The sequence below is a fragment of the Lontra canadensis genome, unplaced genomic scaffold (assembly GCF_010015895.1).
Source record: "Lontra canadensis isolate GAN:19392208 unplaced genomic scaffold, GSC_riverotter_1.0 scaffold43, whole genome shotgun sequence".
NCBI classification, from domain to species: Eukaryota; Metazoa; Chordata; class Mammalia; order Carnivora; family Mustelidae; genus Lontra; species Lontra canadensis.
In genome coordinates, this window is record NW_022631037.1 from 3,003,730 (window position 1) to 3,019,906 (window position 16,177).

At 38.8% G+C, this 16,177-nt stretch overlaps 1 protein-coding gene across 8 annotated transcripts in view; it reads left to right on the top strand.

The window, feature by feature from the left end:
* TRIM37 (tripartite motif containing 37) overlaps positions 1 to 16,177 on the top strand; it is a 186,689-nt gene that overhangs the window by 121,822 nt on the left and 48,690 nt on the right. For all 8 annotated transcript variants that reach the window (XM_032871918.1, XM_032871920.1, XM_032871922.1 and 5 more), the window contains 2 exons: positions 4,012 to 4,097; positions 12,325 to 12,519. In XM_032871918.1, coding sequence (XP_032727809.1) covers positions 4,012 to 4,097; positions 12,325 to 12,519 — 281 coding nt within the window. The remainder of the gene's footprint in view (positions 1 to 4,011; positions 4,098 to 12,324; positions 12,520 to 16,177) is intronic.

The window sequence follows — 16,177 nt, forward strand, 5'->3', positions numbered from 1 at the left end:
TTTTCTCTTCTCTTCTCTACCTTTAGTTGTGGACTTTGTTCTGCCAGTTTTCTGGTTGATCTCTAGGGTACTGAGAATAATTTGATAGTTATCTAGTTGTATTCATGGGATAGGCAAACCTAGGATCCTCCAATTCTTCCACCATCTTCCTTTTAATTGCACTCTTGTCTTTTCTTAAAGAGTATTTTGCAAAGCAGAAGTTTTTAATCTTCAATAATGTTTTATAGTTTTCAGAGTATATATTTAAAACCTTTTTTTATTAAATCATACAGTCATAAGCATTGTATTATTTTTATACTATTATAAGTGGAATTTTTAATTAACTTATTTTTTAGAAATTCCCTTTTGGATTGTTCTTTGCAAGTATATGGAAATACAGTTGATTTTTGTATTCTGTAACCTTGCCAGTTCAGTTTTTAATTCTAAGAGATTTTTATTGGTTTATTTATTTGACAGCGATCACAAGTAGGCAGAGAGGCAGGCAGAGAGAGAGGAAGGGAAGCAGGCTCCCTGCTGAGCAGAGAGCCCGAATCGGGGCTTGATCCTAGGACCCTGGGATGACCTGAGCCAGAAGGTAGAGGCTTCAACCCACTGAGCCACCCAGGAGCCTCTAGTTCTGATAGTTTCTTAGTGAATTTTTAAAGTTTTTCTATATACAATCACTTCTGTAAACAGACTTAGTTTCACTTACTGGATGCTTTTTAAGATTTACTTATTTAGAGAACGTACTCGTGTGTGAATGGGGGGAGAGGGTGAGAGAGAATCTCAAGCGGACTGTGCTGAGCGCAGTCCCATGATCCTCAGATCATGATCTGAGTGGAAAATCACTTAACCTACTGAGCCACCCAGGTACCCCCTTACTAGATGCTTTTTATTTCTTGTCTAAGTTCACTGGCTAGCGTGTCCAGTAGAATGTTGAATAGAACCGGTGGGAGTGGACATCCTTGTCTTGTTCCTGATCTTAGAAATTACACCATTAAGTATGATGTTGGCTGTAGGTTTTCTGTAGGTACTCTTTATCTGGTTGAGGAAGTTCCCTTCTAGTCCTAGTTTGTTGAATGCTTTTATTATGAAAGTGTGTTGGATTTTGTCACATTATCTTTCTGTATCTATTCAGATGATTATGTAGTTTTCTTTATTCTGTTAGCATGATACATTTTATGCTATGTTATATGTTAATTGATTTTTGGATTTTAAACCAATGTTGCATTCCTGAGATAAATCCCATTCTGCCATTATGTGTAATTCTTTTTATCTTTTTCTGGATTCCATTTAAGAGTATTTTTTTATGCTGTATATTTCTCTGTGGCTCTTTTTCAGCCTGCTTCCTCCTGCAGGGAAAATCTCAGAGCTCTGACGTTAGAGTGAGAACAAATGTGTGCTAATTTCTCCCGTTTTAGTAGTAGTGGGGAGGAGTTAGAGACTGTACCCAGAGATCTTCTCAGCTTGTCTTCTCATGTCTAAGACCTCTGTTTATGAGTGAATTGGGGCATAGTCATTCAGGCCCCAGTATTCTCAGTATGCTATACCCAAGGTAGAGCTTTGGGTCTGGATGAAAGAAAGGTATCCCCGGGCTTGACTGCATTTACCTGACCTTAGTCTCAGCAACTGTTAGCTAGGGGCAAGATGAGAAATGCTGATGTTTTACCCCTCCTGGAAAATATAGCCCTTCTTTTGAGAGCCTGGTGGTCTTGGCTTTACCAGTCTAGAGTGGAATTTCTGTATTACTGGATTGGAAGGAGAAGCAGCAGCAAATAGTCTGAGTTCTTGTTTAAGTACTTCAGACTCACTGTGTTTACCACATTTTAGCACATTTTCTTGATGAGTTTTTTTTCATTTGGTGTTTGCTGTTAGAACCATTTCCAGAGACTCTAGATGACTTTTTTATAAAAATAATTTTTACCAGTGCCAATGAAGTGGGTCTACAGAGTTCCTTAAGCTGGAAATTGACCTTGTGACTTCTTTAAATACCCCAAACTAGCACTGATTTATTGCTGTTCCATATAGTACTTTGTCATTACAGTAAGGTAATAGAGGGACACCTGGCTGGCTCAGTTAGTTGAACATGGGACTCTTGATCTCAGGGTTGTGGGTTCGAGCTCCACACTAGGCATAGCACTTACTTTAAATAAATAAAAATTTTTTATGTTTATAAAAAATAAAATTAAATAAATAAATAAAAATTTTTCAATTAAAAATAAAAGAAGGTAATACATACTTTGAAGACTATAGTAGGAGGCAACCCCTCTTTCTGAAATATCATTTTAAGAAAATATTTTAATGAGGGGCACCTGGGTGGCTCAGTGGGTTGAGCCTCTTCCTTTGGCTCAGGTCATGATCTCGGGGTCGTGGGATTGAGCCCCACATCAGGCTCTCTGCTCAGGGGGAGCCTGCTTCCTCCTCTCTCTCTGCCTGCCTCTCTGCCTACTTGTGACTTCTCTGTCAAATAAATAAATAAAACCTTTAAAAAAAAAGAAAATATTTTAATGAAATAAGATGGGATTGGGAGGGAGACAAACCATAAGAGACTCTTAATCTCAGAAAACAAACTGAGGGTTGCTGGGGGGAGGGTATGGAGTGGGTGGTTGGGTTATGGACATTGGGGAGGGTATGTGATATGGTGAGTGCTGTGAAATCTGTATGCCTGACAATTCACAAACCTGCACCCCTGGGACAAATAATACATTATATGTTAAAAAAATAATTTAAATAACAAAATGAGGAAACTGAGGCATGAGATTAGGAAACATGCCCAAGGTGGGGCACCTGGGTGACTCAGTGGGTTAAAGCCTCTGCCTTTGGCTCAGGTCATGATCCCAGGGATCGAGTCCCACATCGGGCTGTCTACTCAGTGGGGAGCCTGCTTCCCCTTCTCTCTCTGCCTGCCTCTCTGCCTACCTGTGATCTCTGTCAAATAAATAAACAAAATCTTTTAAAAAAAAAGGAAACATGTCCAAAGTGATATAAATAGTCTGTGGTGAAGCTGTGGTTTGAACCAGGCAAGCTCATTCCAGAGATTGTGTTCCTACCTCTCCTTGTAAATGTTAGAATCACTTGGCCTACTTTACTTAGATTTAGATTTTAAAATACCATATTAGTATTTGGATCACAATTATATTCAATGTATAGATGATTTTAGGTAGAATCGACATCTTTGTAATATGAAACCATTCTACCCAAATACAGGGTAAGTCTTTTCATTCAAGAAAAAAAGAAAAGGAAAATATTTTAAGATTTTTACTTATTTGAGATAGAGAGGGAGCACAAGCAGTGGGTGAGAGCAGAGGGAGAAGGAGAAGCAGACACCCCAGTGAGCAGGGAGCCTGATGTGGTGCTCCATCTCAGGATGCTGAGATCATGACCTGAGCCGAAGGCAGATGCTTAACTGACTGAACCACCCAGGTGCCCCAAGAAAATAGTATTTAATCATATTTAGCAATTTGATCTTTTCTTTTTTTTTAACCTTAAAATGTAGTTTTTAAGCCTAATTTCTTACCATTAAGTTCAAATTCTTTGAAGCTATAATTTCTTTTGCTTATAGTGGTTCTCAGATTTTCTATTTTAAAAACTAAATGTTGTCAACCTTAGTATTTTTAAAAGGTAGTTTGAACATGAACTTTACCCATACATGTAATAAAGACAAAAGTCTTTTTCCTCATTTTTGTACTGAGAAGTATATCCTCTCTTACTTCACAGGAGAAAGCTATGCACTATTGTTTTGTTTTAAGATTTTATTTATTTATTTAACAAAGAGAGACAGCAAGAGAGAGAGAGAACACATTCAGAGGGAGTGGGAGAGGGAGAAGCAGGCTCCCTGCTGAACAGGAAGCCTGATTCGGGGCTTAATACCAGGACCCTGGGATCATGACCTGAGCCGAAGGCAGATGCTTAATGACTGAGCCATCCAGGCGCCACAGCTATGCACTACCATTAAAAAAAATTCATTGAGGTGTGACAGATAATGTTAATTGTCCTTACTGTATAGGAATGATGAATTTTGTATATTCTTAGGTCTGGAGAAAATGATGTGGAATACAACAACATGGAATTAGAAGAGGGAGAACTTATGGAAGATGCAGCTGCTGCAGGACCACCAGGTACAGAGGCCAAGATGCACCAGCTTGCATCTTCTCTTTTCTCTAATTGTATTTTAATATATGGCAGCCACTGTTCTACATGGCCCATGGTATTGGAAATGCTATGTATACTCTGTGTGTGTGTGTGTGTGTGTGTGTGTGTGTGTGTGTGTCTGTATATATCTTAGAGTGTATTTGAAACAGTAATAATAGCTAACATTTGGTAAGTATTCTTATGTACCAGGCATTGTGCAAAGGCACTTCATTTGTACCTTATCTCATTAACTTACCACATTCTGTAAGATAGATTTTAATATTATCTGCTTTTTATAGCCACAGATTGTAGAGAAATTAAGCAACTTGCTGTCATTCACAATTTAGTAAACGAAAGAGAGGGATTAGAGTTTTGGGTTTATCTAAATCCAAAGCCCATGGTCTTCTCTACGATCGTACACTATCCTTTTATGATATATGCCTTGTTTGTATATCTAATTTGACTATAGAATAATTGGAAAAGATTTATGGAATATGACTTAAAAAGGACCTTTTTTTTAAAAAGATTCATCTATTAGAGAGAGTGTGTATGCACATGCCTGCAGTGGGAATGGGCAGAGGGAAAGGGAGAGAATCCCAAGCAGACTTCCCGCTGAGCACGGAGCTCGACATGGGGCCCAATCCCAGTGATCCTGAGATTATGATCCAGCCGAAATCAAGAGTTAGCTGCTTAACCGACTGAGGCACCCAGGTGCCCCACAGAGGGCCTTTTGAGAGCTTATCTTATGCGTGGAGTAAACTTTGGATTTAATTGCCTAGATCACATACGTAGTTGTTGGTAGAGCCAGACTAGAACTTCACATCATCTTTTTCTTGGACTGTTTTTGTTTGTTTGTTTGTTTTTGTTTTTGCCAGACCACACTGCTTCTGCTCCTCTTGGGGTGAAGTGACTCAAATACTGCATGTTTCTTTTGTGTTCTTGGATCTGTTTTTTTAAGATTTTATTTATTTATGTGACCGAGAGCAAGCACGAGTAGGGGGAGCAGCAGGCAGAGGGGAAGGAGAAGCAGGTTCCTTGCTGAGCAGGGAGCCTGATGAGGGGCTCAATCCTAGGACCCTGGGATCATGACCTGTGCCAAAGGCAGATCCCCAATCACTGAGCCACCCAGGCACCCCATGGTCCCATTTATTTAAACATGTAAATTCTTGGCTGGAAGAATTAAAAGCTAGCGTTGTACTGCTTCTACTTTATTGATGTTGCCCTTGGTACAAACACTGGCATATTGTGTAGCATGTTTGGATCTGAAGATCTCTTAAACATTAGTCTTCAGCATTTCAACTTCCACCCATACTTGGTACTCTTCCTACTCCTCACTTTACTCTAGATGATCTCATTTATGCTTGTATTTCAATTCTGTCCATATATTGATTACTCTCCAAGTACTATCTCTAGCCTTTGTTTTTCTCATGACTTTCAGACCCATGTAGCAGTCTGGTTTTGATGTTATTAGACTCAGCATCTCACAAATAGAAGTCATTATATTTTTATGCCATCCTCCCTGTCAGTAATAGCTTGTCATCTTAGTAGTTGATAGTGTTGATAGTATTACACATTCTTTATCTTTTCCTCTCGCTCAGACTCTGCCTTTAATACATTACCCAAATCGCTTCTCAGCCTTTTGGCTAAGATCAAGTGTAATACATTACCCAAATCTGTTGATTCTGCCTCCTAAACAGTGCATGAGTTCATTTGTTACTTCCCATTCCTATGCCATTCCTAGTCTAGGCCACTGTCTTTCAAAACAGCCCCCTGTCTGGATTCCTTGTATCCATATTGTTCTCTTCCATTCTATCTCCCACAGCACGAGTTCAGTTGAGTTGTATTTTTCCTTCAAATTTGTATCTGTTCATGTCACTTCTCTTTTTTTTAAGATTTTATTTATTTATTTGACAGAGACAGTGAGAGACAGAACATGAGCAGGGGGGGAGTAGGAGAGGGAGAAGCAGGCTTCCCGCTGAGCAAGGACCCTGACCTTGATGCGGGACTCAATCCCAGAACCCTGAGATCATGACTCAAGCTGAGGGGAGATGCTTAATGACTGAGCCACCTAGCTGCCCCTTACTTCTTTACTTTAAAATTCTTTATTGGATTCCATTTACTTTAGGATAAAGTCCAAATTTGCTAATGGTACAGAAGACCTTTCATATGGTGGCTCCTACTCACGTCTTTAGCTTTACCTCTCTTACACTCCACTGTGTCATTTTTTTAGCCTGGAGGAAAGAAATATGCTTCCCCTCAAATGTGCTTTCTGACATGTTCCTTCTATCTTCTCATGCTGGACATAGTCAACTCCTGTTTCTTCTTCAGTTTAGTTACATTTTATTCCTGGAAGCCATTCTCAATTGTGTGCCCTGCTTATCTTTTTCTGCTCTTTCAAATTAACCTATTAGAATATATATTAATACTACAGTTGCTTATTTAGCTGCCCATTTTCCCTTTTCTTGCTGAGCTCCATGAAGCTCTGTGGCAAGAAATAATACTCATCTTGTTATGTTGATTATGGAAGGTCCATTTCAAGCCTGTTGTGATTCATATTTCAGAACCATACTGTCATCTTAAGAATTATATCAATTAAGATGTTAAGTTGCCCATTAAATAGAAGATCTTTCTTACACGGAATCTAGGTATGAAGTAAAATAATATTTACTTAATTTCATTGTATACATTGTATTAAGTAAGGCTGTAACTCGAAATAATAATGATTCAGGTTCCTCCTCAGGAATTGCTTATTCAGTTATTTTTGTTTCGTTACAAGAGATCATTCTAAATAAAAAAGTATCATTCTGTTTGTCTGTTTTTAAGATTTTATTTATTTATTTGACAGAGAAAGTGAGAAAGCACAAGCAGGGAGAGCAGCAAAGGGACAGGGAGAAGCCGGCTCCCCGCCGAGCAGGGAGCCCAATGTGGGGCTCAATCCCAGGATGCTGGGATCATGACCTGAGCCGAAGGCAGATACTTAACCACCTGAGCCACCCAGGCACCTGCAACAAGTATCATTCTAATCTAGAACATTAGCTAGTTGACCAATGAATAGGAAACATCTATTTTATATTTGCCTCACATGTGTGATTTATGAAACATCCTAAAACTTGAGAACTAAAAGATTCTAGCAATATAGCACACTTGTAAATTGACAGTGTGTAGGTTATTACAACATTTGTTACTTATTTCAGGTTAAAGATTTTTTTTAAGATTTTGTTTATTTATTTGTTAGAGAGAGAGAACACAAGCAGGGGGAGTGGCAGGCAAAGGGAGAAGCAGGCTCTCAGCTGAGCAGGGAGCTCAGTGTGAGACTTGATCCCAGGACCCTAGGATCCTGATCTGAGCCAAAGGCAGTTGCTTAACTGGCTGGGCCACCTAGGCATCCCTCAGGTTAAGGATTTTTAAGGTCACTTAATCCGGTAATGTTTAATAATGCCCACTAGCTATCAGGCATGGTGTTCCCCGGGATTATGAGATGAATGAGCATCATCTCCAAAATGAGTGTGTAGCACTAGTCATTAACAGACTTTGTGATTATAAATGTAAATACAGGGTGACTCCAAAAATAGAACAGCTTATTAGGAATGGGTGAAAAAGGCTTTAGAAAGGGAGTGATGCTTGATTTTGTTCTTGAAAGAAGAGCTAAGAGTTCATTAGAGGAACAGGGAAATAATGAGATGAGAGCAAAGGCATTCCAGGGAAAAGATGCAGCATTGTTCTTTTTGGAAACTTCAAATAATTGAGTCTTTCTAGGGGGGCAGGCCGATGTGAGATTGGTAAGCAAGAAGCAGAATCAGATGATGGAAGGTCTCATCTGCTTGGTAAAGGATTTTGGGCTTTATTCTGTGGAGTCATTAAAGGTCTTTTTAAAAGACCCTTTAGAAGTATGGTCAGAGGGACGCCTGGGTGGCTCAGTTGGTTAAGCAGCTGCCTTCAGCTCAGGTCATGATCCCGGCGTCCTGGGATCGAGTCCCACATCGGGCTCCTTGCTCCGCAGGGAGTCTGCTTCTCCCTCTGCCACTCTGTCTGCCTGTGCTCGCTTGCTCGCTCTCTCTCTCTCTCTCTCTCTCTGACAAATAAATAAAATCTTTAAAAAAAAAAAAAAAAAGAAAGAAATATGGTCAGATTTAGTTACAAAGTGGAAGATGGATTAAATGACAAGACCAGTTAGAAAACTGCTGAAATGTTTCAGGAGGGAAAATTATGAGGGCCTAAGATAAGGCAAGAGAAGTAAGGGTGGAGATGAATTTTGTTGAAAAATGTTCAATAGCAGAATTGAACTTGGGACTTAGGAATCCAACTCGAAGGGATGAATTTGGTGGATATGTGGGGATGATTCCTTAAGGTTTCTAGGTTAGGCTGTGCCCCCTTATATAAGATAGTCCAGGAGGAGAATATAATATATTTAGTTTGATCAGTGTTGATTTTGAGACCTGTGGGACATTCATGTGTTGACCTCAGACTCCTAATATCTAACTGCTTAGTTAGATCTCAGGTGCATAGTCTGTTCTAGAAAGATGCATTGATTTTTTTCTTTCAAAAAACATAACTTTGGGGCATCTGCATGGCTCAGTCGTTGGGCAGCTGCCTTCAGCTCGGGTCGTGATCCCGTGGTCCTGGGATTGAGCCCCATGTTGGTCTCCGGGCTAGACGGAGAGCCTGCTTCTCCTTCTCCCTCTGCCTGCTGCTCTGCCTACTTGTGCTCTCTCTCTGTCAAACAAATAGATAAAATCTTTTAAAAAACAAAACTTTTATTAATCAGAATAAATTAAAAGTTTCTAAAACAGACAAACCATAAGAGACTCTTAATCTCACAAAACAAATGGAGGGTTGCCGGGGACAGAGAGCTAGGGAGAGGGTGGTTGGGTTATGGACATTGGGAAGGGTATGTGCTATGGTGAGTGCTGTGAAGTGTGTAAACCTGGTGATTCACAGACCTGTGCCCCTGGGGCTGATAATACATTATATGTTAATAAAAAAAATTAAAAAAGAGTTTCTAAAACACTTTCTATAATGTATAAAAATCTTCTATAAATCAATAAGAAAAAGATAAGACTACCTCCTAGGGGAATAAAAAAGGACAAAAGACTGGAATAGACACCTCGCAGAAGAATCATCCAGATGGCCAGTGCACATTTTAAAAAGTACTCAACCTCTTTTATATGAGAAATGCAGATTGATGATGTGTCCCAATGTGGATCTCCTGAGTTGATTTGTCTTACATAGAGTTTGTTGAGCTGAGCTTCTTCGATGTGTTAGATTAATATTTTTCATCATATGTTGGAAATTTTCAACCATTTTTCTTTCATCTGTATTTTTTCTCTTTGCTCTTCCGTGATTCCCATAATATGTATTTTGGTACATTTGATGAGATCCCACAGATCTCAGAGACTCTTCATTTTTCTTTATTATTTCAGGAAGTACCAAATAAAAATCTATTAAGATACCATTGTATACCCACTGTAGCAGGTAATATATAAAAATATTTTTTAAATTGGCAGTACTAAATGTTGCAAGCATGTAGAGAGATGGAAACTCTCATACCTTGCCAGTGGGAATGAAAATTGGTACCACTGCTTTGGAAAGTGGTTGGGCAATACGTGTTAAAATTGAACATACACACATACTTTTGTGTGAGGCAAGGCTTGCCAGTAGATTTTTACAAAAGTATCATTCTTTTTTAGGTGTTGTCCTTGTGTGTATGTATGTGTGTTTTTTAATTTAAGAAAAACAACTGTAATTTGTTTTTGTGAAAAAGCTGATTTAGTACTAGACTGTGTAGAACCTTGAATGTCATGCTACTGCATACAGGCACTGTGATAAAATGAAGAACTTGGGTAGATCAGTGTTAACATTTTAGTTGGGGCTTGGTTCAGGAGGCAGGGAACCTGTCACTGATTCATTTGCTTTTTTATGAGGTGTTTTGTATTGTTTTCATGTGACCTTGCTTTCAAGAGCAATTTATCTACTTAGAATTTCAGTAGCTTTAAAGTAGCAGCTAAAAACTAGAAGCAACCCAAATTCTTTCCACATAGAACAAAGAAATGGGGATATATTCATATATTGGGAATGCCACACAGCAATAATGAAAATGAATGAACTACATACAGCACTGTAGATGAATCTCATGAATATAATGTCGAACAAAGAAGCAGGATATTAGAGCGCATACTGTATCATTTCATTTATATAAAGTTCAAAACCAGGGGCGCCTGGGTGGCTCAGTGGGTTAAAGCCTCTGCCTTCGGCTCAGGTCATGATCCCAGGGTCCTGGGATCGAGCCCCGCATCGGGCTCTCTGCTCAGCAGGGAGCCTGCTTCCCCTCCTCTCTCTCTGCCTGCCTCTGTCTACTTGTGAGCTCTCTCTCTGTCAAATAAATAAATAAAAAAATCTTTAAAAAAAAAAAAAAAAGTTCAAAACCAGGCAAAATTATGGTATTTAACTCAGGATGAAGGTTACCTTTGGAGAGAAAGGTTAGTGAGCAATTTTAGGAAACATGGGGGATTTGGGGGTACTATTACTTTGTGAGCATTTATTAGATTGTATACTTAGACCTACAGAACACACCCAGAATGATGGCAATATCCGCTCTGAGAAAGGGAAACGGAAATAGATGCGCGAGTCTTTGATGCGGGTGGATAGTGAGTAGAAGGGATGGGAAATGGGAGGGAGGGAGTAGCTAAAGGGCCTACAACACAAATGAAAGGAGTTTTTGTTTGTTGGTGAAAGTAAGGCCTGGGAGAGCACTGAGAAATGGGAAGAGTGCTAGTGTTTAATGGGTCCATTTAATGTGGAAAAATGGGCAACTTCTATTTCTAAAGAAGAACCAGATATCAGGCAATAGATACAGTACATGGGGCTACTGAGTAGCTTACTGTCCACTTAGAACCACCTGGGCAGCATTTTAGAAGAAGATCCTGGTTCCCACTCCAGTAATCTTACTCAGGCACCTGTGGTGGAGCTAGCAATCTGCTAGCTCATCTTGAGTAAGGTTCCTCGTATTCACATTGGCCAAGGCCTTTGCAAACAAGCCTGGCCAGAAAGGTTCAGCATTTATACCAGCTGTTTTAATGAGGACATTGATCTTATCCTCCATGACTGTCACCTTGTCATCGTTGGCTGGTTGAGTGCTAAGTAGAAGCAGGTGAGCTCCTGAGATGGAGGCTGTGGTGCAGGTGAACACCGAGTGGCACTGTCAAGCATGATGCTGGTCACCAAATGAAGTGAGTGCCTCACTCCAGTGTGGCCTTCCTTGGATGCACTGAGCATTTGTAGCAGTTGAGGAAAAGCGGAATTTTCTGCTAGTTTTTAAAAGGAGTTGCAGGGGGTACTGAATCTGGGAAGAAAACTTTGCAATGGGATGATATCCTCAGAAGAGGAAGAAATTGGAAAAGGTGAGGATATGAATATAGATGAAACACATATAAGTAAATAAGTGGCTTGAAGCTTCTGAATAATTAGAATTTTTCTCCTAAGTTTTTTAGATCTCTTTGAAACACTCATGAATAGGCAGAACCTGATTATTTTGTGTTATTTTTATATTATCTATTTTAAGACTTTGTTGCATATAACATTTTTAAATTTAGGTTTCTTTAGAATCTTTTTAAATAATTTTATTGAAGGAGGTCAGCTTAACCACCACTTCCAAACCTAATATTTGCTAGATATTGTACTAGGCACTGGAGAAAAGTCAAATGGTTTCTTTAGCTTAAGGAGCTTAGTCTACTCTTGGTGATACAGATATGACATTGCTCACAGGTGTCTATCCTGTCCATCAGTTTCAGTCTGAAAACTCCACAAGAAGATTACTGTTTTGGTGTCTAGTTCCGAGGGATTTGTGATATCATGAAGATTTGTCTTTCTTTCAAGACCACTGCATTATAGGACATACTCTCCTTTTCTTACTCTCATCTTTCATATATTGTATATGCTTTTTATTATAAAAAATACCTTTTTATTTCTAGGGCTAAGGATGGGGTTGAGGGTTCTTTCTGAATTCTGGGTAGTAATAAGGCCAGTGCTTAGTCACTATGCTTGTGTTCACCTCTCTGGCAATCTTGTTTCTCCTTTTTGCTTCTCATCAATGTGACATACCATCTCCTAAAAGATAGGTCCATAGACAAGTATTCAAACAATACGAACCAATTTACTTTTTCTTTTAATTGTGCAGATATGTAGCATGCATTTTCTACATCTCTATTTCTTTTGCAGGTAGTAACCATGGCTACGTGGGTGCCAGCAGCAGAATGTCAAGAAGAGCACATTTATGCTCTGCTGCTACCAGTAGTTTATTAGACATTGACCCATTAATTTTAATACATTTGTTGGACCTTAAGGACCGGAGTAGTATGGAAAATTTGTGGGGCTTACAGCCTCGCCCACCTGCTTCACTTTTGCAGCCCACAGGTAAAATACTAACAATAAGTTCACTTTTTTCTGTGATTCTTCAGAAGAATTCTTGATTTTAATCCAAGTGTCTCATTTAAATGTTGGAACACAGGACGATTCTGTAGCAAATTGAATTTTCATTATATATCATAAAATTGACACTTATATTAATCAGATTAATTTTTTGGTCATTATTGTTCAGTGGTGTTTTAGTGCAACAATGTCATAATGCCTGTTAGAATGTTTGTATATGGTTTGGCATTGCATCGTGTCTGATTGACAGTTTGATTTGTATGAAACACAGTTGTCCTCTTTGTGAATGGGCTTAGAATTTTGTGTGAATACCCTAACTTCTAATTGGAACTGTGTCTAAATTGAATATAGAAAAAGATGGTTTCATGCTTTGATTCTCTATAGCCTAAAAATGTATACCAATTAACATCATTGTTTTATTTGCAAAGGTTGTTAGAAGTTATATCTGTATTACTGTAATATGATATATACACACACACATTAGATGTATAGTCAAACCTGGACTTTTTGAAGCTCTTAGGCAGAGTCATTTTGAATAGCAAAGGATTAACTTGAAATGCCACATTTTAAAAATCATTTTTGTTAGGAGACTTTCTAATGTATATTCAGTATTTTCCTACCTTAATATCACACAAATCAGATATCAGTGATTTAGAATGGTAATTTTGATGCTCCTTTAAAGCAGCAAAACTCATTTTTCAAAGTCTGAGGCAGAGCTTCAGTATAGAAAACACACAGAGCTGCTCTAGTCAGGGGTTATAGGAACCTGGATTATTTAGGCCTCTTCTTTCTAAGATATACTTCCTGGAAGTCTGGGTCCTTAATTTGAAAGATTGTCCTCAGTCATGTTATGAAATAGTTGCCTTTTATCTGTGATTCAAGTACATTATGTTTTGTACTTGTAGTTCTATAAAATTTATCACATTGTTTATAATTTTACATTATGTTTAGGTGTTTTTATTGTAGAAAATTTGGAAAATACAGAAAATTACAAAGAAAATAAAAATCACACATAGTTCTTGTAATCAAGAAATAGCCTTTTTTTTTTTTTTTTTTTTGAAGATTTTATTTTTACATAATCCTTACACTGAACATGAGCTGAGATTCACAACCCTGAGATCAGGAGTCACATGCTCTACCAACTAAACCAACCAGGCACCCCAAGAAATAGCTTCTTTAAAAAAAATTAACACCTTGACAAAGGTTTTACTTAAATTATAACCTGTATTATTTACAAAGACATAGTGAAACAGACAAGTTGTGGTTCTCTAGGTGGATGTGTACATTGGCTTAACCTTTTTAAAGGAATTTTTTAAAAAGATTTTATTTATTTATTTGACAGAAGGAGATACAGTGAGAGAGGGAACACAAGCAGGGGGAGTGGGAGAGAAGCAGGCTCCCCACCAAGCAGGGAGCAGGGAGCCCTATGTGGGGCTTGATCCCAGACTTGGGATCATGACCCAAGCCAAAGGCAGACACCAAATGAGTGAGCCACCCAGGCACTCTGGATTTTTTTTTTTTTTTTAAGAAAGGAAGAGAAAGTGCATATGCATGCAAGTAGGGGGCAGAGAGCAGAGGAAGAGGGAGAGAATCTCAAGTAATTCCACATCCAGCATAGAGCCCAACATGGGGCTCAGTCTCACAAACCTAAGATCATGACCTGAGCTGAAATCAAGAGTCAGATGCTTAACTGATTGAGCCACCCAGGTGCCCCTGAAGGAAATTTTTCTACTAGATTTAAAATACCTCTGTTCTTTAATCCTGTAACTTCACTTCTAGGAGTATATCCCAAAGAAAAAACTGTCAAAGTTGTTTGAAAATATTCAACAAGGGCACCTGGGTGGCTCAGTGGGTTGAGCCTCTGCCTTCGGCTCGGGTCATGATCTCAGGGTCCTGGGATTGAGTCCCGTGTCAGGCTCTCTGCTCCGTGGGGAGCCTGCTTCCCCCCCTTCTGTCTTTCTGCCTGCCTTTCTGCCTACTTGTGATCTCTCTTTGTCAATTAATAAATAAAATCTTTTATTTTTTTTTTTAGGATTTTACTTATTTATTTGACAGAGAGAGAGAGAGAGATCACAAGTAGGGAGAGAGGCGGGGAAGCAGGCTCCCCACCCAGCAGAGAGCCCGATGCGGGACTCGATTCCAGGACCCTGAGATCATGACCTGAGCCAAAGGCAGAGGCTTAACTCACTGAGCCACCCAGGAGCCCCATAAATAAAATCTTAAAAAAATAAAAGAAAAGAATCCAACAATACAGTTATGTCTGAAAAATTCTAGGTTAGCCATGCATATTTTTTAAATAGGTAAAATCATATTTTTGAAAAATATTCAGTGTCATTGGAAAAATGAATGCAAACTGTAAACAGAATATCTCAGTTACCCAAAAATTAGTTTTCTATGAAAAATTAATATAAATGAAATGACCTGAGTTTCAAATCCAGGTGATCAAAATGCTGATGACTCAGAAGTGGGGGGAATAGTAGAGAGGAAGACCAAGTTTTTAAATATCTTGAGTTTGACATGCCAGTGGGATATCAAAGTAGAGATGCTTAGTAGATAGCTAAAAATTAAGAACTGGAATATAGGCAATTATTTGCTTAGAGGTGATACTAGATAATTAAAACTAAGGGAGTAAGATTGTAGAAGAGGGAGGTTTTTTTTTAATATGCATATCTTTTTTTTTTTATTAACATATAATGTATTACTGCCCCAGGGGTACAGGTCTGTGAATTGTCAGGCTTACACACTTCACAGCACTCAACATAGCACATACCCTCCCCAGCTTCCATAACCCAACCACCCTCTCCCTACCCCACTCCCCCCGACAACCCTCAGTTTGTTTCCTGAGATTAAGAGTCTCTTATGGTTTGTCTCTCTCCCGATCCCATCTTGTTTTATTTTTTCATTCTCTACCCCCCAAACCCTCCATTTTGCCTCTCAAATTCCTCCTATCAGGGAGATCATATGATAATTGTCTTTCTCTGATTGACTTATTTCACTCAGCATAATACCCTCTAGTTCCATCCACGTCATCGCAAATGGCAAGATTTCATTTCTTTTGATGGCTGCATAGTATTTGATTGTACATATATACCACATCTTCTTTATCCATTCATCTGTTGATGGACATCTAGGTTCTTTCCATAGTTTGGCTAAAAATGGAGTCTTAGAAATGAATTGAAGGTAACATATCTGTGAGAGGATATTAAAAGCTAATATTGCAGAAAGATCCAGCCTCCTTTTTATTAAAATGCTTGCTTGGTTTTTAGTGTTTATTTTGGTTCTTTTTTTTTTTTCCTTCTCAACCTATATACCTTTCATTTTCTTCTTCTTATCTTATTGTATTAGCTAGGACTTCTGGTACAGTGTTGAAAAGGAGTGGTAAAAAGGGACATTTTGCCTTGTTCCTGATCTTGGTGGGAAAGCTTCAAAGTTTTCACCATTGAATATGATGTTAGCTATAGGTTTTTTTGTTTGTTTGTTTGTTTGTTTTAAGATTTTATTTATTTATTTGACAGATAGGGATCCCAAGTAGGCAGAGAGGCAGGCAGAGAGGAGAAAGCGGGCTCCCTGCTGAGCAGAGAGCCCGATGTGGGGCTCGATCCCAGGACCCTGGGATCATGACCCGAGCAAAGGCAGAGACTTT